Genomic DNA, 26,505 nt, shown 5'->3' with positions numbered 1-26,505 from the left:
CTGTATGCTTGTTTATTCCATGTGTAACTCTGTGTTGTTGTTGTTTGTGTTGCACTGCTTTGCTTTATCTTGGCCAGGTCACATTTGTAAATGAGAACTTGTTCTCAACTAACCTACCTGGTTAAAGGTGAAAAAAATTCAATAATAATAATAACACCGGGCTATACGGGATACGTTAGGGATGGCAGGTAGCCTAGTGCGTTGGGTCAGTAACTGAAAGGTTGCTGGATCAAATCCCTGAGAAGACAAGGTCAAAATCTGTCATTCTGCCCCTGAACAAGGCGCCCTGGTAGGCCGTCATTGAAAATAACTGACTTGCCTCGTTAAATTAAGGTTAAATAAAAAAAAATCATTGCTCCTCCGATATCTCTACACCAAGTTCCCCACGTGTACACACGCCTCTTCGATGGCATCAGACCCCATCCCACTTCGAAAAAACAACGAAAAAACGCCATCCGCTGGAGGGAGACAGCAGTACTTTGATCTGGCCAGCAGGGACCGCCAGGGCGCCATAAACACGGAGCGGAACTTCCGGGTTTATGAAAGTTGTCAACAGTTTGCTAAAGATAAATAAACATGTAGATAGTGTGAGAGCAGAACGCTACCCTTCTTTTTCCTGGAGAGAGAGACGGGTGGAGGGAGAGTAAAGACGGACAGACACCGCGGAAAGCAGAAGAAGCTAGTTAAAACTAGAATGTAGTTAGTTACTGTAGTTAGTTAACTCACTTGTCCCAGGCCAGCTAACAGATAACTCCAGCCTGCTCTCCCTTTCCGTGGCTCCTCTACTGATGCCTGTCTCTGTCGGGGCTCCATGGAAGAGCTGCTAGTACAGGGCGGACCGGGACTGCAGCAGACCCTCACCCTTTGCCCCATGCCCTGATCCAAGTACGGTCCCTGCTCATCTCTCCGGTCCAACGGGATATTATAACCGTGGGGTGAGCCTGGAAACGGGAGCTACGGCCGATAGAGCTAGCGGCGATTGGGCGAGGAGTACTTTTCCAACTCTTTCTACCATTTTTATAAAAGTCTGATTTTATAAAGTTGACATTTATTTATCCCAACATCCAACTGGTGAAGGTTATGCAGTGTGTCTGTTCGGCTGTGATGAGATGTCGTCATGTAAGTCATAGAGGCGACCATCAAACAAGGTACGTCGTCTTTCGCCTGAAACAAACTCTACCAAGAAGGAAAAACAATACCAAAGAAAGTTGTGCATCTGAAGAGCTCTGTGAAGGGGGAGGGAGAGAAGGGATTGTATTGAAATGGACGGAACTTGTTGATGGGTCAGGCTGTATAGAGGCTTCGTTGTACGTTATTACCGGTGACGTCACTGAGCGGAATTACATTCAAGCACGTAGCTGAGTGATTGTTGAACCGATAACAGTAATACTTAGGGTTATAGCTGTCCTCTATGAAGACCTTAACAACGGTCCTACTGTAGGTATGATACACAGACTGTAGAGTTAACTGTTCTAGTTATCATACACATACTGGAGAGTTAACTGGTCTAGGTATGATACACATACTGTAGAGTGAACAACTGGTCTAGTTATGATACAGACTGTAGAGTTACCAACTGGTCTAGGTATGTTACACAGACTGTAGAGTTACCAACTGGTCTAGTTTGATACACAGACTGTAGAGTTACCAACTGGTCTCGTTTGATACACAGACTGTAGAGTTACCAACTGGTCTAGTTATGATATAGACTGTAGAGTTACCAACTGGTCTAGTTTGATACACAGACTGTAGAGTTACCAACTGGTCTAGTTATGATATAGACTGTAGAGTTACCAACTGGTCTAGTTATGATATAGACTGTAGAGTTACCAACTGGTCTAGTTATGATATAGACTGTAGAGTTACCAACTGGTCTAGTTATGATATAGACTGTAGCTCGAGCTTCCTGTTCTGGGTGAGTAATGGAGTGAGGTGCGCAAATATCACTCAATATTATCACCCTTTTTTTTGCTTAAAATGCTATAAAATTACCACTGGCCTAATATTAATATTAACACTGGCCTAATATTTAAATGTTAAAATTACCACTGGCCTAATATTAATATTAACACCGGCCTAATATTTAAATGTTAACATTACCACTGGCCTAATATTAATTTTAACACCGGCCTAATATTTAAATGTTAACATTGGCCTAATATTTAAATATTAATATTAACACTGGCTTAATATTTAAATGTTAAAATTACCACTGGCCTAATATTAATATTAACACCGGCCTAATATTTAAATGTTAACATTACCACTGGCCTAATATTAATATTAACACCGGCCTAATATTTAAATGTTAACATTGGCCTAATATTTAAATATTAATATTAACACTGGCCTAATATTTAAATGTTAACATTACCACTGGCCTAATATTTAAATGTTAAAATTACCACTGGCCTAATATTAATATTAACACCGGCCTAATATTTAAATGTTAACATTGGCCTAATATTTAAATATTAATATTAACACTGGCCTAATATTTAAATATTAATATTAACACTGGCCTAATATTTAAATGTTAACATTGGCCTAATATTTAAATATGAATATTAACACTGGCCTAATATTTAAATGTTAACATTGGCCTAATATTTAAATATTAATATTAACACTGGCCTAATATTTGTATATCAGAGAAGTAAAAGATCGGACCCATGTTGCTAGTAGCTGTTTCTCAACGTAAACCGGAACAACAACCAGCAGCAAACACAGTCAACACCAGGTACAAGGCTGATGTATCTACAATGTTCCAGCAGTAGTGGCTATCATGAAAGTGCTAAATAAGTACATTCAATGAACCTTTTGCAGAACTTGAAATTGATGTGAAAGCCCAGGGAGTACAGGTTACAGACTTGGAAATGTCACCAACTGACATGGGCGATTGGGTTACTGGGCTGGAGAAGACTCAGGAGTCCCTCACCAACTGACATGGGTACTGGAGAAGACTCAGGATTCCCTCACCAACTGACATGGGTACTGGAGAAGACTCAGGAGTCCCTCACCAACTGACATGGGTACTGGAGAAGACTCAGGAATCCCTCACCAACTGCCATGGGTACTGGAGAAGACTCAGGATTCCCTCACCAACTGACATGGGTACTGGAGAAGACTCGGGAATCCCTCACCAACTGACATGGGTACTGGAGAAGACTCGGGAATCCCTCACCAACTGACATGGGTACAGGAGAAGACTCAGGTACTGGAGAAGACTCAGGAGTCCCTCATCAACTGACATGGGTACTGGAGAAGATACCAAACCATCAAGATACCAAACCATCAAAATCACAGGCCTGCCCGAGATAGTGAAACTACCACAGGCTACCTACCACCTTTACTGCTAATCTGTTGATGGAGATCTTGGGGGAGGAGATGCTGTCACAGTCACCTGAGGTTGCTGGTGAGGTTCCATCAATACTCAGTGAAGGATAGTGTCCTCTGCTCAGCAACAGAAAAACACTTGAGTTCCAAGGGTCTGAACTCCGGCTGATCCCTAGCTACTACAGCGAGGTGACCAAGGACCGGCCAGCTACTACAGCGAGGTGACCAAGGACCGGCCAGCTACTAAAGCAAGGTGACCAAGGACCGGCCAGCTACTACAGCAAGGTGACCAAGGACCGGCCAGCTACTACAGCAAGGTGACCAAGGACCGGCCAGCTACTACAGCGAGGTGACCAAGGACCGGCCAGCTACTACAGCGAGGTGACCAAGGACCGGCCAGCTACTACAGCAAGGTGACCAAGGACCAGCCAGCTACTACAGCAAGGTGACCAAGGACCGGCCAGCTACTACAGCAAGGTGACCAAGGACCGGCCAGCTACTACAGCGAGGTGACCAAGGACCGGCCAGCTACTACAGCGATGTGACCAAGGACCGGCCAGCTACTACAGCAAGGTGACCAAGGACCGGCCAGCTAATACAGCAAGGTGACCAAGGACCGGCCAGCTACTACAGCGAGGTGACCAAGGACCGGGATGCTACTACAGCAAGGTGACCAAGGACCGGCCAGCTACTACAGCAAGGTAACCAAGGACCGGCCAGCTACTACAGCAAGGTGACCAAGGACCGGCCAGCTACTACAGCGAGGTGACCAAGGACCGGGCTGCTACTACAGCGAGGTGACCAAGGACCGGGCTGCTACTACAGCGAGGTGACCAAGGACCGGGCTGCTACTACAGCGAGGTGACCAAGGACCGGACAGCTACTACAGCAAGGTGACCAAGGACCGGCAAGCTACTACAGCGAGGTGACCAAGGACCGGGCTGCTACTACAGCGATGTGACCAAGGACCGGGCTGCTACTACAGCGAGGTGACCAAGGACCAGCCAGCTAGTACAGCAAGGTGACCAAGGACCGGCCAGCTACTACAGCAAGGTGACCAAGGACCGGCCAGCTACTACAGCGAGGTGACCAAGGACCGGGCTGCTACTACAGCGAGGTGACCAAGGACCGGGCTGCTACTACAGCAAGGTGACCAAGGACCAGCCAGCTACTACAGCAAGGTGACCAAGGACCGGCCAGCTACTACAGCAAGGTGACCAAGGACCGGCCAGCTACTACAGCGAGGTGACCAAGGACCGGCCAGCTACTACAGCTACTACAGCTACTACAGCGAGGTGACCAAGGACCGGCCAGCTACTACAGCGAGGTGACCAAGGACCGGCCAGCTACTACAGCGAGGTGACCAAGGACCGGCCAGCTACTACAGCAAGGTAACCAAGGACCGGCCAGCTACTACAGCTACTACAGCGAGGTGACCAAGGACCGGGCTGCTACTACAGCAAGGTAACCAAGGACTGGCCAGCTACTACAGCAAGGTGACCAAGGACCGGCCAACTACTACAGCGAGGTGACCAAGGACCGGCCAGCTACTACAGCAAGGTAACCAAGTACTGGGCAGCTACTACAGCAAGGTAACCAAGTACTGGCCAGCTACTACAGCGAGGTGACCAAGGACCGGCCAGCTACTACAGCAAGGTAACCAAGGACCGGCCAGCTACTACAGCAAGGTAACCAAGTACTGGGCAGCTACTACAGCAAGGTAACCAAGTACTGGCCAGCTACTACAGCGAGGTGACCAAGGACCGGGCTGCTACTACAGCAAGGTAACCAAGTACTGGGCAGCTACTACAGCAAGGTAACCAAGGACCGGGCTGCTACTACAGCAAGGTGACCAAGGACCGGCCAGCTACTACAGCTACTACAGCAAGGTGACCAAGGACCGGCCAGCTACTACAGCGAGGTGACCAAGGACCGGGCTGCTACTACAGCTACTACAGCAAGGTGACCAAGGACCGGCCAGCTACTACAGCTACTACAGCAAGGTGACCAAGGACCGGCCAGCTACTACAGCAAGGTGACCAAGGACCGGCCAGCTACTACAGCGAGGTGACCAAGGACCGGCCAGCTACTACAGCTACTACAGCAAGGTGACCAAGGACCGGGCTGCTACTACAGCAAGGTAACCAAGGACTGGCCAGCTACTACAGCAAGGTGACCAAGGACCGGCCAGCTACTACAGCGAGGTGACCAAGGACTGGCCAGCTACTACAGCAAGGTAACCAAGTACTGGGCAGCTACTACAGCAAGGTGACCAAGGACCGGGCTGCTACTACAGCTACTACAGCAAGGTAACCAAGGACCGGGCTGCTACTACAGCTACTTCAGCAAGGTGACCAAGGACCGGCCAGCTACTACAGCAAGGTAACCAAGGACCGGGCTGCTACTACAGCTACTACAGCAAGGTAACCAAGGACCGGGCTGCTACTACAGCTACTACAGCAAGGTGACCAAGGACCGGCCAGCTACTACAGCAAGGTAACCAAGGACCGGGCTGCTACTACAGCTACTACAGCAAGGTAACCAAGGACCGGCCAGCTACTACAGCAAGGTGATCAAGGACCGGGCTGCTACTACAGCAAGGTGACTAAGGACCCGGCTGCTACTACAGCTACTACAGCAAGGTAACCAAGGACCGGGCTGCTACTACAGCTACTACAGCAAGGTAACCAAGGACCGGCCAGCTACTAGAGCAAGGTAACCAAGGACCGGGCTGCTACTACAGCAAGGTGACTAAGGACCGGGCTGCTACTAGTGCTACTACAGCAAGGTAACCAAGGACCGGGCTGCTACTACAGCTACTACAGCAAGGTAACCAAGGACTGGCCAGCTACTACAGCAAGGTAACCAAGGACCGGCCAGCTACTACAGCAAGGTGACCAAGGACCGGGCTGCTACTACAGCAAGGTGACTATGGACCGGCCAGCTACTACAACAAGGTGGCCAAGGACCGGGCTGCTACTACAGTGAGGTGACCAAGGACCGGGCTGCTTCTACACCTGCATTCCTTGCTGTTTGGGGTTTTAGGCTGGGTTTCTGTACAGCACTTTGAGATATCAGCTGATGTACGAAGGGCTATATAAATACATTTGATTACTACAGCAAGGTGACCAAGGACCGGCCAGCTACTACAGCGAGGTGACCAAGGACCGGGATGCTACTACAGCAAGGTAACCAAGGACTGGCCAGCTACTACTGCTACTACAGCAAGGTAACCAAGGACTGGCCAGCTACTACAGCTACTACAGCAAGGTGACTAAGAACCGGCCAGCTACTACAACAAGGTGACCAAGGACCGGGCTGCTACTACAGTGAGGTGATCAAGGACCGGGCTGCTTCTACACCTGCATTGCTTGCTGTTTGGGGTTTTAGGCTGGGTTTCTGTACAGCACTTTGAGATATCAGGTGATGTACGAAGGGCTATATAAATACATTTGATTACTACAGCAAGGTGACCAAGGACCGGGATGCTACTACAACAAGGTAACCAAGGACTGGCCAGCTACTACAGCTACTACAGCAAGGTAACCAAGGACTGGCCAGCTACTACTGCTACTACAGCAAGGTAACCAAGGACCGGCCTTCTACTACAGCAAGGTAACCAAGGACCGGCCAGCTACTACAGCTACTACAGCAAGGTAACCAAGGACCAGCTAACTACTACAGCAAGGTAACCAAGGACCGGCCAGCTACTACAGCAAGGTGACCAAGGACCGGCCAGCTACTACAGCAAGGTGACCAAGGACCGGCCAGCTACTACAGCAAGGTAACCAAGGACCGGCCTTCTACTACAGCAAGGTAACCAAGGACCCGGCCAGCTACTACAGCAAGGTGACCAAGGACCAGGCTGCTACTACAGCTACTACAGCAAGGAGACCAAGCACCGGCCAGCTACTACAGCTACTACAGCAAGGTGACCAAGGACTGGCCAGCTACTACAGCAAGGTAACCAAGGACCGGCCAGCTACTACAGCTACTACAGCAAGGTAACCATGGACTGGCCAGCTACTACAGCTACTACAGCAAGGTAACCAAGGACTGGCCAGTTACTACAGCTACTACGGCAAGGTAACCAAGGACCAGCCAGCTACTACAGCAAGGTAACCAAGGACCGGCCAGCTACTACAGCAAGGTGACCAAGGACCGGCCTGCTACTACAACGAGGTGACCAAGGACCGGCCAGCTACTACAGCTACTACAGCGAGGTGACCAAGGACCGGCCAGCTACTACAGCTACTACAGCGAGGTGACCAAGGACCGGCCAGCTACTACAGCTACTACAGCAAGGTGACCAAGGACCGGACAGCTACTACAGCGACTACAGCAAGGTGACCAAGGACCGGACAGCTACTGCAGCAAGGTAACCAAGGACCAGCCAGCTACTACAGCGAGGTGACCAAGGACCGGCCAGCTACTACAGCTACTACAGCAAGGTGACCAAGGACCGGCCAGCTACAACAGCAAGGTGACCAAGGACCGGCCAGCTACTACAGCTACTACAGCAAGGTGACCAAGGACCGGGCTGCTACTACAGCTACTACAGCAAGGTAACCAAGGACCGGCCAGCTACTACAGCAAGGTAGCCAAGGACCGACCAGCTACTACAGCAAGGTGACCAAGGACCGGCCAGCTACTACAGCTACTACAGCAAGGTAACCAAGGACCGGCCAGCTACTACAGCAAGGTGACCAAGGACCGGCCAGCTACTACAGCAAGGTGACCAAAGACCGGCCAGCTACTACAGCAAGGTGACCAAGGACCGGCCAGCTACTACAGCAAGGTGACCAAGGACCGGCCAGCTACTACAGCAAGGTGACCAAAGACCGGCCAGCTACTACAGCTACTGCAGCAAGGTAACCAAGGACCGGCCAGCTACTACAGCTACTGCAGCAAGGTAACCAAGGACCGGCCAGCTACTACAGCAAGGTGACCAAGGACCGGCCAGCTACTACAGCAAGGTGACCAAGGACCGGCCAGCTACTGCAGCAAGGTAACCAAGGACCGGCCAGCTACTACAGCTAGGTGACCAAGGACCGGCCAGCTACTACAGCTAGGTGACCAAGGACCGGCCAGCTACTACAGCGAGGTGACCAAGGACCGGCCAGCTACTACAGCTACTACAGCAAGGTGACCAAGGACCGGCCAGCTTCTACAGCAAGGTGACCAAGGACCAGCCAGCTACTACAGCGAGGTGACCAAGGACCGGCCAGCTACTACAGCTACTACAGCAAGGTGACCAAGGACCGGCCAGCTACTACAGCAAGGTGACCAAGGACTGGCCACCTACTACAGCAAGGTGACCAAGGACCGGGCTGCTACTACAGCAAGGTGACCAAGGACCGGCCAGCTACTACAGCTACTACAGAGAGGTGACCAAGGACCGGCCAGCTACTACAGCTACTACAGCGAGGTGACCAAGGACCGGGCTGCTACTACAGCTACTACAGCGAGGTGACCAAGGACCGGCAAGCTACTACAGCAAGGTGACCAAGGACCGGCCAGCTACTACCGTGAGGTGACCAAGGACCGGCCAGCTACTACAGCGAGGTGACCAAGGACCGGCCAGCTACTACAGCGAGGTGACCATGGACCGGCCAGCTACTACAGCGAGGTGACCAAGGACCGGCCAGCTACTACAGCGAGGTGACCAAGGACCGGCCAGCTACTACAGCTACTGCAGCAAGGTAACCAAGGACCGGCCAGCTACTACAGCAAGGTGACCAAGGACCGGCCAGCTACTGCAGCAAAGTAACCATGGACCGGCCAGCTACTACAGCAAGGTGCCAAATGACCGGCCAGCTACTACAGTGAGGTGACCAAGGACCGGCCAGCTACTACAGCTACTACAGCAAGGTGACCAAGGACCGGCCAGCTACTACAGCAAGGTGACCAAGGACCGGCCAGCTACTACAGCAAGGTGACCAAGGACCGGCCAGCTACTACAGCGAGGTGACAAAGGACCGGCCAGCTACTACAGCGAGGTGACCAAGGACCGGCCAGCTACTACAGCTACTACAGCAAGGTGACTAAGGACCGGCCAGCTACTACAGCAAGGTGACCAAGGACCGGCCAGCTACTACAGCAAGGTGACCAAGGACCGGCCAGCTACTACAGCGAGGTGACCAAGGACCGGCCAGCTACTACAGCAAGGTGACCAAGGACTGGCCAGCTACTACAGCAAGGTGACCAAGAACCGGGCTGCTACTACAGCAAGGTAACCAAGGACTGGCCAGCTACTACAGCTACTACAGCAAGGTGACCAAGGACCGGCCAGCTACTACAGCTACTACAGCAAGGTGACCAAGGACCGGCCAGCTACTACAGCGAGGTGACCAAGGACCGTCCAGCTACTACCGCGAGGTGACCAAGGACCGGCCAGCTACTACAGCGAGGTGACCAAGGACCGGCCAGCTACTACAGCGAGGTGACCAAGACAAGGCCAGCTACTACAGCGAGGTGACCAAGGACCGGCCAGCTACTACAGCGAGGTGACCAAGGACCGGCCAGCTACTACAGCGAGGTGACCAAGGACCGGCCAGCTACTACAGCGAGGTGACCAAGGACCGGCCAGCTACTACAGCGAGGTGACCAAGGACCGGCCAGCTACTACAGCGAGGTGACCAAGGACCGGCCAGCTACTACAGCGAGGTGACCAAGGACCGGCCAGCTACTACAGCGAGGTGACCAAGGACCGGCCAGCTACTACAGCGAGGTGACCAAGGACCGGCCAGCTACTACAGCGAGGTGACCAAGGACCGGCCAGCTACTACAGCGAGGTGACCAAGGACCGGCCAGCTACTACAGCGAGGTGACCAAGGACCGGCCAGCTACTACAGCGAGGTGACCAAGGACCGGCCAGCTACTACAGCGAGGTAACCAAGGACCGGCCAGCTACTACAGCGAGGTGACCAAGGACCGGCCAGCTACTACAGCGAGGTGACCAAGGACCGGCCAGCTACTACAGCGTGGTGACCAAGGACCGGGCTGCTACTACAGCGAGGTGACCAAGGACTGGCCAGCTACTACAGCGTGGTGACCAAGGACCGGCCAGCTACTACAGCGAGGTGACCAAGGACCGGCCAGCTACTACAGCGAGGTGACCAAGGACCGGCCAGCTACTACAGCGAGGTGACCAAGGACCGGCCAGCTACTACAGCGTGGTGACCAAGGACCGGCCAGCTACTACAGCGAGGTGACCAAGGACCGGGCTGCATTCTATGAGCTGTACAACAAGGGGGTGAGATTCGCGCTGCGTTTTCCCGTAACGCTGAAAGTCTTCCTTAACGGAGTAGAGTTCACATTCAACTTCTCTCCAAGATGGCGTAGCAGTAGGACGTATTGTCGTGTTGTGTCCCTTGTATATATCGTTTGTTTTCGTTTTTTTTTCTTCACATATCTTTAAAACTTTTTGCTGAACCTCAACTTCTTCTAAATACTCTCCTGCAACCCGCCTCACCCAACGTAGCTATTTTTCCTAAAGTATTTATATTTACTTCGGACCTTGGAACCCCTCAACTGAAGCTAGCCAACGAACTACCTGCTTCAGCAAAACATTGCTAGCGGTCTTCAGCTAACCGGTCATCAGCTAACCTTCAGCTCGGAAAGCTCTCGCCAGTTCGAACAACGCGACTCTAACCAGAGCATAACGGACCTATTTATTATTTTATTTTATTTTTCATCCCTGGATTCCCATCGCAAACGGAACATTTTGAGCTCCTGGGCTACAATATCCAGACCCACGACCGGTCCATCGATGTCACTGCATGAAGAGGAATAAACAGATACCCCCATCGCGACGTCCCCAAAGGCTAACTCTCTAGCCCTTGCTATCTCCTTGCTTGCAAATTCGGCCTGCTAACTGCTAGCTTGTTTAGCCCGGTCCGCTAACTGCTACCGTGTTTAGCACCGTCTACTAACTGTTAGCTTGTTAGCACAGGCCTGCTAACCGTCTGAATCGCCGCGTCCCAAACACTCACTGAACCCATATTTACTTTCTATCCCTTTTCGATTTTTAATTTGTTTATACCTTCCGGTAACCTGCCTCACCCAATGTGATACGGAACCGCTATTATCTTTACATTTTTAGAACACACTCAAGAACCTCCAGAAGCTAACCAGCTAACTGGCTACAAGCTATTTGGTCATTGTTAGTTTTCTAACCTGGATAACACTCGCCAGTCCAGCTTCCCTGCCCCATCCACCGCTGCCCCTTGGACACTGATCACTTGGCTACATAGCTGATGCATGCTGGACTGTCCATTAATCACGGTAATCCATTCTGCTTGTTTATGTTTTATCTGTCGGCCCCAGCCGCACTTAGGCTCTGTGTGTAGTTAATCCGACCCTCTCTGCCTAATCAATCGCCATTCTACCTGCTGTTGTTGTGCTAGCTGATTAGCTGTTGTCTCACCTACTGTTTTAGCTAGCTCTCCCAATTCAACACCTGTGATTACTGTATGCCTCGCTGTATGTCTTTCTCAAATGTCAATATGCCTTGTATACTGTTGTGCAGGTTAGTTATCATTGTTTTAGTTTACAATGGAGCCCCTAGTTCCACTCTTTATACCCCTGTTACCTCCTTTGTCCCACCCCCCACACATGCGGTGACCTCACCCATTACAACCAGCATGTCCAGAGATACAACCTCTCTCATCATCACCCAGTGCCTGGGCTTACCTCCGCTGTACCCGCACCCCACCATACCCCTGTTTGCGCATTATGCCCTGAATATATTCTACCATGCCCAGAAACCTGCTCCTCTTATTCTCTGTCCCCAACGCCCTAGGCGACCAGTTTTGATAGCCTTCAGCCGCACCCTCATACTACTCCTTCTCTGTTCCGCGGGTGATGTGGAGGTAAACCCAGGCCCTGCATGTCCCCAGGCACCCTCATTTGTTGACTTCTGTGATCGAAAAAGCCTTGGTTTCATGCATGTCAACATCAGAAGCCTCCTCCCTAAGTTTGTCTTACTCACTGCTCTAGCACACTCTGCTAACCCTGATGTCCTTGCCGTGTCTGAATCCTGGCTCAGGAAGGCCACCAAAAATTCGGAGATTTCCATACCCAACTATAACATCTTCCGTCAAGATAGAACTGCCAAAGGAGGAGGAGTTGCAGTCTACTGCAGAGATAGCCTGCAAAGTAATGTCATACTTTCCAGGTCCATACCCAAACAGTTCGAACTACTAATTTTGAAAATTACTCTCTCCAGAAATAAGTCTCTCACTGTTGCCGCCTGCTACCGACCCCCCTCAGCTCCCAGCTGTGCCCTGGACACCATTTGTGAATTGATCGCCCCCCATCTAGCTTCAGAGTTTGTTCTGTTAGGTGACCTAAACTGGGATATGCTTAACACCCCGGCAGTCCTACAATCTAAGCTAGATGCCCTCAATCTCACTCAAATCATCAAGGAACCCACCAGGTACAACCCTAACTCTGTAAACAAGGGCACCCTCATTGACGTCATCCTGACCAACTGGCCCTCCAAATACACCTCCGCTGTCTTCAACCAGGATCTCAGCGATCACTGCCTCATTGCCTGTATCCGCTATGGAGCCGCAGTCAAACGACCACCCCTCATCACTGTCAAACGCTCCCTAAAACACTTCTGTGAGCAGGCCTTTCTAATCGACCTGGCCCGGGTATCCTGGAAGGACATTGACCTCATCCCGTCAGTTGAGGATGCCTGGTCTTTCTTTAAAAGTAACTTCCTCACCATTTTAGATAAGCATGCTCCGTTCAAAAAATGCAGAACTAAGAACAGATATAGCCCCTGGTTCACTCCAGACCTGACTGCCCTCGACCAGCACAAAAACATCCTGTGGCGGACTGCACTAACATCGAACAGTCCCCGCGATATGCAACTGTTCAGGGAAGTCAGGAACCAATACACACAGTCAGTCAGGAAAGCTAAAGCCAACTTCTTCAGGCAGAAGTTTGCATCCTGTAGCTCCAACTCCAAAAAGTTCTGGGACACTGTGAAGTCCATGGAGAACAAGAGCACCTCCTCCCAGCTGCCCACTGCACTGAGGCTAGGTAACACGGTCACCACCGATAAATCCATGATTATCGAAAACTTCAACAAGCATTTCTCAACGGCTGGCCATGCCTTCCGCCTGGCTACTCCAACCTCGTCCAACAGCTCCCCCCCCCCGCAGCTACTCGCCCAAGCCTCTCCAGGTTCTCCTTTACCCAAATCCAGATAGCAGATGTTCTGAAAGAGCTGCAAAACCTGGACCCGTACAAATCAGCTGGGCTTGACAATCTGGACCCTCTATTCCTGAAACTATCCGCCGCCATTGTCGCAACCCCTATTACCAGCCTGTTCAACCTCTCTTTCATATCGTCTGAGATCCCCAAGGATTGGAAAGCTGCCGCAGTCATCCCCCTCTTCAAAGGGGGCGACACCCTGGACCCAAACTGTTACAGACCAATATCCATCCTTCCCTGCCTATCTAAGTTCTTCGAAAGCCAAGTCAACAAACAGATCACTGACCATCTTGAATCCCACCGTACCTTCTCCGCTGTGCAATCTGGTTTCCGAGCCGGTCATGGGTGTACCTCAGCCACGCTCAAGGTACTAAACGATATCATAACCGCCATCGATAAAAGACAGTACTGTGCAGCCGTCTTCATAGACCTTGCCAAGGCTTTCGACTCTGTCAATCACCGTATTCTTATCGGCAGACTCAGTAGCCTCGGTTTTTCGGATGACTGCCTTGCCTGGTTCACCAATTACTTTGCAGACAGAGTTCAGTGTGTCAAATCGGAGGGCATGCTGTCCGGTCCTCTGGCAGTCTCTATGGGGGTGCCACAGGGTTCAATTCTCGGGCCGACTCTTTTCTCTGTATATATCAATGATGTTTCTCATGCTGCGGGCGATTCCCTGATCCACCTCTACGCAGACGACACCATTCTATATACTTCCGGCCCGTCCTTGGACACTGTGCTATCTAACCTCCAAACGAGCTTCAATGCCATACAGCACTCCTTCCGTGGCCTCCAACTGCTCTTAAACGCTAGTAAAACCAAATGCATGCTTTTCAACCGTTCGCTGCCTGCACCCGCACGCCTGACCAGCATCACCACCCTGGATGGTTCCGACCTTGAATATGTGGACATCTATAAGTACCTAGGTGTCTGGCTAGACTCTAAACTCTCCTTCCAGACCCATATCAAACATCTCCAATCGAAAATCAAATCAAGAGTCGGCTTTCTATTCCGCAACAAAGCCTCCTTCACTCACGCCGCCAAACTTACCCTAGTAAAACTGACTATCCTACCGATCCTCGACTTCGGCGATGTCATCTACAAAATTGCTTCCAACACTCTACTCAGCAAACTGGATGCAGTTTATCACAGTGCCATCCGTTTTGTCACTAAAGCACCTTATACCACCCACCACTGCGACTTGTATGCTCTAGTCGGCTGGCCCTCGCTACATATTCGTCGCCAGACCCACTGGCTCCAGGTCATCTACAAGTCCATGCTAGGTAAAGCTCCGCCTTATCTCAGTTCACTGGTTACGATGGCAACACCCATCCGTAGCACGCGCTCCAGCAGGTGTATCTCACTGATCATCCCTAAAGCCAACACCTCATTTGGCCGCCTTTCGTTCCAGTTCTCTGCTGCCTGTGATTGGAACGAATTGCAAAAATCGCTGAAGTTGGAGACTTTTATCTCCCTCACCAACTTCAAACATCTGCTATCTGAGCAGCTAACCGATCGCTGCAGCTGTACATAGTCTATTGGTAAATAGCCCACCCATTTTCACCTACCTCATCCCCATACTGTTTTTATTTATTTATTTTTCTGCTCTTTTGCACACCAATATCTCTATCTCTACCTTTACATAACCATCTGATCATTTATCACTCCAGTGTTAATCTGCATAATTGTAATTATTTGCCTACCTTCTCATGCCTTTTGCACACAATGTATATATAGACTCCCCTTTTTTTTTTCTACTGTGTTATTGACTTGTTAATTGTTTACTCCATGTGTAACTCTGTGTTGTCTGTTCACACTGCTATGCCTTATCTTGGCCAGGTCGCAGTTGCAAATGAGAACTTGTTCTCAACTAGCCTACCTGGTTAAATAAAGGTGAAATAAAAAAAATAAAAATAAATAAAAAAAATAAACTCATCAAAAGATTAGAAAAGATTTATCCTTCCCTCAACTTAGCACAAGAAGGTAGAACAAGGTAGAGGAGTGAGTCTATAACTGACAGTGAAATAGCCATATGAATGTAACCAAGTATGACTTTACTAGGGAACATCTGGGAGGATTTCAGAGAAACTCATCTTCTTTTCTTTATTTTTACTAACGCTCATAAATCATGGTTATTGGGCCTGTTTTTTTGTTAAACACCTATCCAGGTATCAGATTGTTATATCATATGATGTGCTTAGTTGACACCAATCCAGCTGTTGTGAGATCTGGTGTTTGTCTCTGGTGTTTGTCATGAAGCAGAAATACCACCTGTTTCTTCTAAGTCATAATTATTTAGTAATGTTGTTAAACTGGTTTATATCTGTCAGTGCTGCATAACCTGAACACACACACACACACACACACACACACACACACACACACACAGCTAGCCCAGTGTTGTGCAATAGCTGCTCCCTGCCACTCCCTCTGTGGTTGACTGCTGTACCCTACCACTGTCAGTTAACAGTAACCCTCTGTGTTTGACTGCTGTACCCTACCACTGTCAGTTAACAGTAACCCTCTGTGGTTGACTGCTGTACCCTACCACTGTCAGTTAACAGTAACCCTCTGTGGTTGACTGCTGTACCCTACCACTGTCAGTTAACAGTAACCCTCTGTGGTTGACTGCTGTACCCTACCACTGTCAGTTAACAGTAACCTTAACCCCCCACTTATCAAAACACACACACACACTAGCCCTGCTGGCACATCCAGCTCTCACTGTGTGTGTCTGTCTCTGTGTGTTTAGATGAGTGGAGGGAAGAAGAGGAGTGGCTTCCAGATTACCAGTGTGACGTCAGACTACACTCAGAGCTCCGGGGAAGCCCCACCCCCTGCCCAGGCCTCTAGCCAATCAAATCCCTCCCCTCCGTCCTCCAGCCAATCCACTGCTTCCTCCCAGCCTGGCCCCTTCCACCAGCAGGGAAGCACCTCCCAGCCGACGACTCCCCTCTCGCTGAGGAAATGCAACTCCCAAGATGCCACGGGACAGGGATCCAGGTTCCGTGTCGTCCGATTGGGCCAGGGCCACGGAGAACCCTATCACCGGGGGCGATGGACCTGCACTGACTTCCTGGAACGAGAGGAAGGGTTGGGGCTTAGACGGGTGATCGACAGCATGAGACACGCCCACTCTCTGGAGTCGCTTGAGGGGATTGGTCTAGAGAGGGGAGGGGCTGCAGGCGGGCTGCTGGGGAACGTGCGTGCGCTCAGGACGGGACACCTTGTGCACTCTCAGGGTACCTCCCACTTGCTGGCCCAGCCAATAGGGTCAGATGGGGAGAGGTTTGGAGGGCTGAAGCCCCTCCTCCTCCACAGCGGCCCGTCCTCCCCCACACACCTGGACAGACTCCACTTACGATTGGTCAACTCCACGCCCCCTCCACCCAGCCCCCGCCCACGGAACATCCCCCCTCCTCTACGCCTGGATGTGGACGCTACCGGGAGGGTGAGAACACACACACACACACACACACACACACACAGAGGTGTTTTAAAGCCGTTCACTGTTTCTTCTTCTCTCTCTCTCTCTCTCCCCCTGTCTAGTCCCTGTTGAGAGTGTCTAATTCCCAGCCCAGCTCCCCCCTACAGGATAGAGATGGTGTGTTCCCACCCAGTTTGACACCCATCCAGACTCCTTCGGGCTGGTCCATGTTCGGCTCCGGGGGGGGCTTCCATCTGCCGGGGGATGACAGGTATGGTGGTATGTGTGGGTTAGATCCCCCTCTGGGACAGTGAGTGTATTTGACCTCAGTCATGTTTCTGTTGGGTGGGAGAGCTGTGTTTCTTTATTCTAAAGAGAGAGATAATCAGCATACTCCTAGCGAGTGGGCAGCTGAGAATATTGTCATTGGCTGAGGCACTGAGTGGGTGGGGTTTGGAAGTGAGGTTGTGCCTGTGTGAGCCAATGAGAGTGCAGTACAGTGTGGTGTGTGGGAGAGGCAGAATGGTCCCTCGTGAGAATCTAAATCCACAGACAAAGCCTGCTCTCATCTGTGTTCAACTAGCTGGCTGGGGCTGGGTTAGAGTTGGGTCTCTGGCTCTGTGGGCTTAGGGTAGCTGGCTGGGTTAGAGTTGGGTCTCTGGCTCTGTGGGGTTAGGGTAACTGGCTGGGTTAGAGTTGGGTCTCTGGCTCTGTGGGGTTAGGGTAGCTGGCTGGGTTAGAGTTGGGTCTCTGGCTCTGTGGGGTTAGGGGTTAGGGTAGCTGGCTGGGTGGGTTAGAGTTGGGTCTCTGGCTCTGTGGGGTTAGGGTAGCTAACTGGGTTAGAGTTGTGTCTCTGGCTCTGTGGGGTTAGGGTAGCTGGCTGGGGCTGGTTTAGAGTTGGGTCTCTGGCTCTGTGGTGTCAGGGTAGCTGGCTGGGTTAGAGTTGGGTCTCTGGCTCTGTGGGGTTAGGGTAGCTGGCTGGGTTAGAGTTGGGTCTCTGGCTCTGTGAGGTTAGGGTAGCTAACAGGGTTAGAGTTGCGTCTCTGGCTCTGTGGGGTTAGGGTAGCTGGCTGGGGCTGGTTTAGAGTTGGGTCTCTGGCTCTGTGGTGTTAGGGTAGCTGGCTGGGTTAGAGTTGGGTCTCTGGCTCTGTGGGGTTCGGGTAGCTGGCTGGGGCTGGGTTAGAGTTGGGTCTCTGACTCTGTGGGGTTAGGGTAGCTGGCTGGGTTAGAGTTGGGTCTCTGGCGCTAGGGGGTTAGGGTAGCTGGCTGGGGCTGGGTTAGAGTTGGGTCTCTGGCTCTATGGGGTTAGGGTAGCTGGTTGGGTTAGAGTTGGGTCTCTGGCTCTATAGGGTTAGGGGTTAGGGTAGCTGGCTGGGGCTGGGTTAGAGTTGGGTCTCTGGCTCTATGGGGTTAGGGTAGCTGGCTGGGGCTGGGTTAGAGTTGGGTCTCTGGCTCTATGGGGTTAGGGTAGCTGGCTGGGGCTGGGTTAGAGTTGGGTCTCTGGCTCTATGGGTTTAGGGTAGCTGGCTGGGGCTGGGTTAGAGTTGGGTCTCTGGCTCTATGGGGTTAGGGTAGCTGGCTGGGGCTGGTTTAGAGTTGCGTCTCTGGCTCTATGGGGTTAGGGTAGCTGGCTGGGTTAGAGTTGGGTCTCTGGCTCTGTGGGGTTAGGGTAGCTGGCTGGGGCTGGGTTAGAGTTGGGTCTCTGGCTCTATGGGGTTAGGGTAGCTGGCTGGGGCTGGTTTAGAGTTGGGTCTCTGGCTCTGTGGGGTTAGGGTAGCTGGCTGGGGCTGGGTTAGAGTTGGGTCTCTGGCTCTATGGGGTTAGGGTAGCTGGCTGGGGCTGGGTTAGAGTTGGGTCTCTGGCTCTATGGGGTTAGGGTAGCTGGCTGGGGCTGGGTTAGAGTTGGGTCTCTGGCTCTATGGGTTTAGGTTAGCTGGCTGGGGCTGGGTTAGAGTTGGGTCTCTGGCTCTGTGGGGTTAGGGTAGCTGGCTGGGGCTGGGTTAGAGTTGGGTCTCTGGCTCTATGGGGTTAGGGTTTTGGCTGGGGCTGGGTTAGAGTTGGGTCTCTGGCTCTATGGGGTTAGGGGAGCTGGCTGGGGCTGGTTTAGAGTTGGGTCTTTGGCTCTATGGGGTTAGGGTAGCTGGCTGGGGCTGGGTTAGAGTTGGGTCTCTGGCTCTATGGGTTTAGGGTAGCTGGCTGGGTTAGAGTTGGGTCTCTGGCTCTGTGGGGTTAGGGTAGCTGGCTGGGGCTGGGTTAGAGTTGGGTCTCTGGCTCTATGGGGTTAGGGTAGCTGGCTGGGGCTGGTTTAGAGTTGGGTCTCTGGCTCTGTGAGCTCACACTTCAGGAGACTCCGCCATGCTCCGACAGGAGACTCCGCCATGCGGAAAGTAAAGTGATGATTTGCCAATGAGACATGTGGATAGAATCAGGAAGTAATCTGCATAATCTAAATCCACAGACAAAGCCTGCTCTCATCTGGGATCAACTGGATGGCTGGGGCTGGGTTAGAGTTGGGTCTCTGGTTCTGTGGGGTTAGGGGTTAGGGTAGCTGGCTGGGTTAGAGGTGGGTCTCATCTGGCTCTGTGGGGTTAGGGTAGCTGGCTGGGTTAGAGGTGGGTCTCTGGCTCTGTGGGGTTAGGGTAGCTGGCTGGGTTAGAAGTGGGTCTCTGGGTCTGTGGGGTTAGGGTAGCTGGCTGGATTAGAGTTGGGTCTCTGGCTCTGTGGGCTTAGGGTAGCTGGCTGGCTGGGTTAGAGTTGGGTCTCTGGCTCTGTGGGGTTAGGGTGGCTGGCTGGGTTAGAGTTGGGTCTCTGGCTCTGTGGGGTTAGGGTAGCTGGCAGGGTTAGAGTTGTGTCTCTGGCTCTGTGGGGTTAGGGCAGCTGGCTAGGTTAGAGTTGGGTCTCTGGCTCTGTGGGGTTAGGGTAGCTGGCTGGGTTAGAGTTGGGTCTCTGGCTCTGTGGGGTTACTGGTTAGGGTAGCTGGCTGGGTTAGAGTTGGGTCTCTGGCTCTATGGGGTTAGTGTAGCTGGCTGGGTTAGAGTTGGGCCTCTGGCTCTGTGGGGTTAGCGGTTAGGGTAGCTGGCTGGGTTAGAGTTGGGTCTTTGGCTCTGTGGGGTTAGGGTAGCTGGCTGGGTTAGAGGTGGGTATCTGGCTCTGTGGGGTTAGGGTAGCTGGCTGGGTTAGAGTTGGGTCTCTGGCTCTGTGGGGTTAGGGTAGCTGGCTGGATTAGAGTTGGGTCTCTGGCTCTGTGGGGTTAGGGTAGCTGGCTGGCTGGGTTAGAGTTGGGTCTCTGGCTCTGTGGGGTTAGGGTGGCTGGCTGGGTTAGAGTTGGGTCTCTGGCTCTGTGGGGTTAGGGTAGCTGGCTGTGTTAGAGTTGGGTCTCTGGCTCTGTGGGGTTAGCGTAGCTGGCTGGGTTAGAGGTGGGTCTCTGGCTCTGTGGGGTTATGGTAGCTGGCTGGGTTAGAGTTGGGTCTCTGGCTCTATGGGGTTAGGGTAGCTGGCTGGCTGGATTAGAGTTGGGTCTCTGGCTCTGTGGGGTTAGGGTAGCTGGCTGTGTTAGAGTTGGGTCTCTGGGTCTGTGGGGTTAGGGTAGCTGGCTGGGTTAGAGTTGGGTCTCTGGCTCTGTGGGGTTAGGGTAGCTGGCTGGCTGGGTTAGAGTTGGGTCTCTGACTCTGTGGGGTTAGGGTAGCTGGCTGGCTGGGTTAGAGTTGGGTCTCTGGCTCTGTGGGGTTAGGGGTTAGGGTAGCTGGCTGGCTGGGTTAGAGTTGGGTCTCTGGCTCTATGGGGTTAGTGTAGCTGGCTGGGTTAGAGTTGGGCCTCTGGCTCTGTGGGGTTAGCGGTTAGGGTAGCTGGCTGGGTTAGAGTTGGGTCTTTGGCTCTGTGGGGTTAGGGTGGCTGGCTGGGTTAGAGTTCGGTCTCTGGCTCTGTGGGGTTAGGGTAGCTGGCTGGGTTAGAAGTGGGTCTCTGGCTCTGTGCCTCTGTGCTGTGTGATCTAACAAAGACTGTGAAGGCACCCTGGTCTATGTACTATGTAGGGAACAGGGTGCCATTTTAGATTGGTGTGTGTGTGTTTTTGCTGCAGTGGAATATGTTAGATTGTTTGAGGTGTTTGATTTAGGAATAGGCATTAATGTGAACCATGTGCCACCACATGACACTGAACCTAGACACACGTCAACATATTCTGACTGGTTTATTTTGTCTTTGCAGTGGGTCGAGCAGCAGCATGATCGCAATAGACAACAAGATAGAGCAAGCAATGGTAGGTCTCTGTTGTGCAATAACCTTATTGTGATATCTAGGTCTGTTGTGTAATAACCTTATTGTGATGTCATGTATTGTGATATCTAGGTCTGTTGTGTAATAACCTTATTGTGATGCCATGTATTGTGATATCTAGGTCTGTTGTGTAATAACCTTATTGTGATGCCATGTATTGTGATATCTAGGTCTGTTGTGTAATAACCTTATTGTGATGTCATGTAGTATTGTGATATCTAGTCTGTTGTGTAATAACCTTATTGTGATATCTAGGTCTGTTGTGTAATAACCTTATTGTGATGTCTGTATTGTGATATCTAGGTCTGTTGTGTAATAACCTTATTGTGATGTCTGTATTGTGATATCTAGGTCTGTTGTGTAGTAACCTTATTGTGATATCTAGGTCTGTTGTGTAATAACCTTATTGTGATGTCTGTATAGTGATATCTAGGTCTGTTGTGTAATAACCTTATTGTGATGTCTGTATTGTGATATCTAGGTCTGTTGTGTAATAACCTTATTGTGATGTCTGTATTGTGATATCTAGGTCTCTGTTGTGTAATAACCTTATTGTGATATCTAGGTCTGTTGTGTAATAACCTTATTGTGATATCTAGGTCTGTTGTGTAATAACCTTATTGTGATATCTAGGTCTCTGTTGTGTAATAACCTTATTGTGATATCTAGGTCTCTTGTGTAATAACCTTATTGTGATATCCACGTCTAGATGAAGGGGAGGAGACAGGTTAAAGAAGGATTTTGAGACATGGATGGTATGTGTGCCGTTCAGAGGGTGAATGAGCAAGACAAAATATGTAAGTGCCTTTGAACGGGGTAGGATAGAAGGTGCCAGGTGCACCGGTTTGTGTCAAGAACTACAATGCTTCTGGGTTTTTCACGCTCAACAGTTTCCTGTGTGTATCTAGAATGGTCCACCACCCAAAGAACATCCAGACAACTTGACACAACAGTGGGAGTCAACATGGGGAACGATTTCGACACCTTGTAGATTTCGGTTCAGGCTGGAACCTCCCCAACGCAAACTGCCCGGGAGGTACCATGCTCACCCCCTCCAATGGTTTTGGAACGATCAACCTTATCAACCTATCAACCAATCACAGTACATGATACAAGAAGCAACACTTAGCTAGCATGAAGAAGCTAATTTACAGTGGCGCTCACTTCGAACAAGCTAAAGGTACTGATCAACAGACGATTACTGTTCCAAGGATGGCGATATTTACCTCCGTATTGGTGAGCCTCGCAAGTAAGGGAAGAGATCCGATCTCGATTCAGCAATCAACGTTCTGAAAACTACCTCAAGGGATATGAAGGCTGTAGCTGCCGCTAACCCTTCCACTTACGTCAGGTACCACCGCGGTTTTACCGCCTATTCCTCTGTGATACCCCCCCACTCGTAACTTCAAAACCCAGGTCTTCGTCCTGATTGGTCCACGCGGCAAGTCCAGACATAGGCAACCTCCCCCAATGACGTCTTCTGCAAAACCCACAGGAACTGGTGGGACGGCTATACTGGTCAGAAAACAGTCATCATCACGTTTATGGCTAGTTGAAATATGATGAGATGCTACGTATCTGTGATCGATACCCACTCAAGGTTCCTGTCAAGGGGCGCTTCGTTGAGTTCACCACCACCCAGATTATAAACCACACAGTTTACAGTGTGTTCTATATCTCTAGTTAAATATTGATACAGTATATTGTTATATAGTGATAGTTATATATTGACAAGGTATATTGTTATATAGTGATAGTTATATATTGACAAGGTATATTGTTATATAGTGATAGTTATATATTGACAAGGTATATTGTTATATAGTGATAGTTATATATTGACAAGGTATATTGTTATATAGTGATAGTTATATATTGACAAGGTATATTGTTATATAGTGATAGTTATATATTGACACAGTATATTGTTATATAGTGATAGTTAAATATTGATACAGTATATTGTTATATAGTGATAGTTATATATTGACAAGGTATATTGTTATATAGTGATAGTTATATATTGACACAGTATATTGTTATATAGTGATAGTTATATATTGACAAGGTATATTGTTATATAGTGATAGTTATATATTGACAAGGTATATTGTTATATAGTGATAGTTATATATTGACAAGGTATATTGTTATATAGTGATAGTTATATATTGACAAGGTATATTGTTATATAGTGATAGTTATATATTGACACAGTATATTGTTATATAGTGATAGTTATATATTGACAAGGTATATTGTTATATAGTGATAGTTATATATTGACAAGGTATATTGGGATACCACTACTACCATACCCCGTTCAAAGGCACTTAAATCCTTCCTCTTGCTCATACACAATCCATGTCTCAAGGCTTAAAAATCCTTCTTTAACCTGTCTCCTCCCCTTTACTTACACTGAAGTGGATTTCACAAGTGACATCAAGAAGGATCATAGGATTCACCTGGTCAGTCTGTCATGGTGTTCTTAATATTTGTCCACTCAGGACCTTGTAAAGACCCACCTGATGCTGGCGGTCAGAGAGGAAGTGGAGTTGCTATGGGAACAGATTAAAGAACTATCAGAAAGGAACGCCCAGCTGGAGAGGGAGAACTATATCCTGAGAACTCTGAGAGACTGACAACAGCAACAGCCATGTTACGCTCCTGCAGTGGTCCTTCCAGAATACATACAGCATTACTGATTATCTCTAACTGCAGAAAACAAGAATAAATAACTTACTAAAAACCTGCCTGACTACTCACAACTCTCTCTCACACACACACACAGCGTTGTCAGGGGTAACCAGCTGAGCTGGGTCAGAATGTGGATTGGAGCGCTAAGAGGATGGGAAGGAAAGGACAAACAGTCAGGGATCAGCACCTCTATATACACCACCTCCTCTATAAAAACCTCTATATACACCACCTCTATAAACACCTCTATATACACCATCTCTATAAACACCACCTCCTCTATATACACCACCTCCTCTATAAACACCTTTATATACACCACCTCTATAAACACCATCTCTATAAACACCTCTATATACACCACCTCCTCTATAAACCCCTCTATACACACCACCTCCTCTATAAACACCTCTATATACACCACCTCCTCTATAAACACCTCTATAGAGTACACCACCTCTATATGCACCACCTCCTCTATAAACACCTCTACATACACCACCTCCTCTATAAACACCTCTATATAGTACACCACCTCCTCTATAAACACCTCTATATACACCACCTCCTCTATAAACACCTCTACATACACCACCTCCTCTATAAACACCTCTACATACACCACCTCCTCTATAAACACCTCTACATATACCACCTCCTCTATAAACATCTCTATATACACCACCTCCTCTATAAACACCTATATACACACCACCTCCTCTATAAACACCTCTACATACACCACCTCCTCTATAAACATCTCTCCATACACCACCTTCTTTATAAACACCTCTATATACACCACCTCCTCTATAAACACCTCTACATACACCACCTCCTCTATAAACACCTCTACATACACCACCTCCTCTATAAACACCTCTACATATACCACCTCCTCTATAAACATCTCTATATACACCACCTCCTCTATAAACACCTATATACACACCACCTCCTCTATAAACACCTCTATATACACCACCTCCTCTATAAACACCTCTACATACACCACCTCCTCTATAAACACCTCTACATACACCACCTCCTCTATAAACACCTCTACATATACCACCTCCTCTATAAACATCTCTATATACACCACCTCCTCTATAAACACCTATATACAAACCACCTCCTCTATAAACACCTCTACATACACCACCTCCTCTATAAACACCTCTATATACACCACCTCCTCTATAAACACCTATATACACACCACCTCCTCTATAAACACCTCTATATACACCACCTCCTCTATAAACACCTCTACATACACCACCTCCTCTATAAACACCTCTACATACACCACCTCCTCTATAAACACCTCTATATATACCACCTCCTCTATAAACATCTCTATATACACCACCTCCTCTATAAACACCTATATACACACCACCTCCTCTATAAACACCTCTACATACACCACCTCCTCTATAAACATCTCTCCATACACCACCTTCTTTATAAACACCTCTATATACACCACCTCCTCTATAAACACCTCTACATACACCACCTCCTCTATAAACACCTCTACATACACCACCTCCTCTATAAACACCTCTACATATACCACCTCCTCTATAAACATCTCTATATACACCACCTCCTCTATAAACACCTATATACACACCACCTCCTCTATAAACACCTCTATATACACCACCTCCTCTATAAACACCTCTATACACCTCTATATAGTACACCACCTCCTCTATAAACACCTCTATATAGTACACCACCTCCTCTATAAACACCTCTATATACACCACCTCCTCTATAAACACCTCTATACAACACCACCTCCTTTATAAATACCTCTACATACACCACCTCTATACACACCTCTATATACACCACCTCTTCTATAAACACCTCTATATACACCACCTCCTCTATAAACACCTCTATATACACCACCTCCTCTATAAACACCTTTATATACACCACCTCCTCTATACACACCATCTCTATAAACACCTCTATATACACCACCTCCTCTATAAACCACTCTATACACACCACCTCCTCTATAAACACCTCTATATACACCACCTCCTCTATAAACACCTCTATATACACCAAACCTCTATAAATACCTCTATATACACCACCGCCTCTATAAACACCTCTATATACACCAAACCTCTATAAACACCTCTACATACACCACCTCCTCTATAAACACCTTTATATACACCACCTCCTCTATACACACCACATCCTCTATACACACTTCTATATACACCATCTCTATAAACACCTCTATATACACCACCTCCTCTATAAACACCTCTATATACACCTCTAAATACACCACCTCTATACACACCTCTATATACACCACATCCTCTATAAACATCTCTATATACACCACCTCCTCTATAAACACCTCTATATACACCACCTACTCTATAAACACCTCTATATACCTCTCTACACACCACACCTCTATATACACCTCTATACACACCTCTATATACACCACACCTGTATATACACCTCTATACACACCACACCACTTTATACCTCTA

At 49.3% G+C, this 26,505-nt stretch overlaps 1 protein-coding gene across 3 annotated transcripts; it reads left to right on the top strand.

The window, feature by feature from the left end:
- Positions 1 to 470: 470 nt before the first annotated feature.
- LOC110518553 (TSC22 domain family protein 4) lies at positions 471 to 24,014 on the top strand. Of its 3 annotated transcripts, XM_090183294.1 has the most exons (6): positions 494 to 1,148; positions 11,441 to 11,622; positions 16,316 to 17,014; positions 17,113 to 17,261; positions 21,197 to 21,248; positions 23,773 to 24,014. In XM_090183294.1, the coding sequence occupies exons 2-6, from the start codon at positions 11,599 to 11,601 to the stop codon at positions 23,905 to 23,907; spliced, it is 1,059 nt and encodes a 352-aa protein (XP_090039420.1). In that variant the 5' UTR covers positions 494 to 1,148; positions 11,441 to 11,598; the 3' UTR covers positions 23,908 to 24,014. The 3 variants fall into 3 exon arrangements, with proteins under 3 accessions (XP_036842880.2, XP_090039420.1, XP_036842881.2); XM_036986985.2 differs by lacking the exon at positions 11,441 to 11,622 and having other exon boundaries at positions 471 to 1,148; XM_036986986.2 differs by lacking the exons at positions 494 to 1,148; positions 11,441 to 11,622 and adding an exon at positions 7,486 to 10,591.
- Positions 24,015 to 26,505: the final 2,491 nt, after the last annotated feature.

Source organism: Oncorhynchus mykiss, chromosome 9 (assembly GCF_057628025.1).
Source record: "Oncorhynchus mykiss isolate SJ-2025 chromosome 9, ASM5762802v1, whole genome shotgun sequence".
Lineage (NCBI taxonomy): Eukaryota > Metazoa > Chordata > Actinopteri > Salmoniformes > Salmonidae > Oncorhynchus > Oncorhynchus mykiss.
Note: the sequence above shows the minus strand (reverse complement) of the source record. Positions and strands in the feature narration are given on the sequence as shown.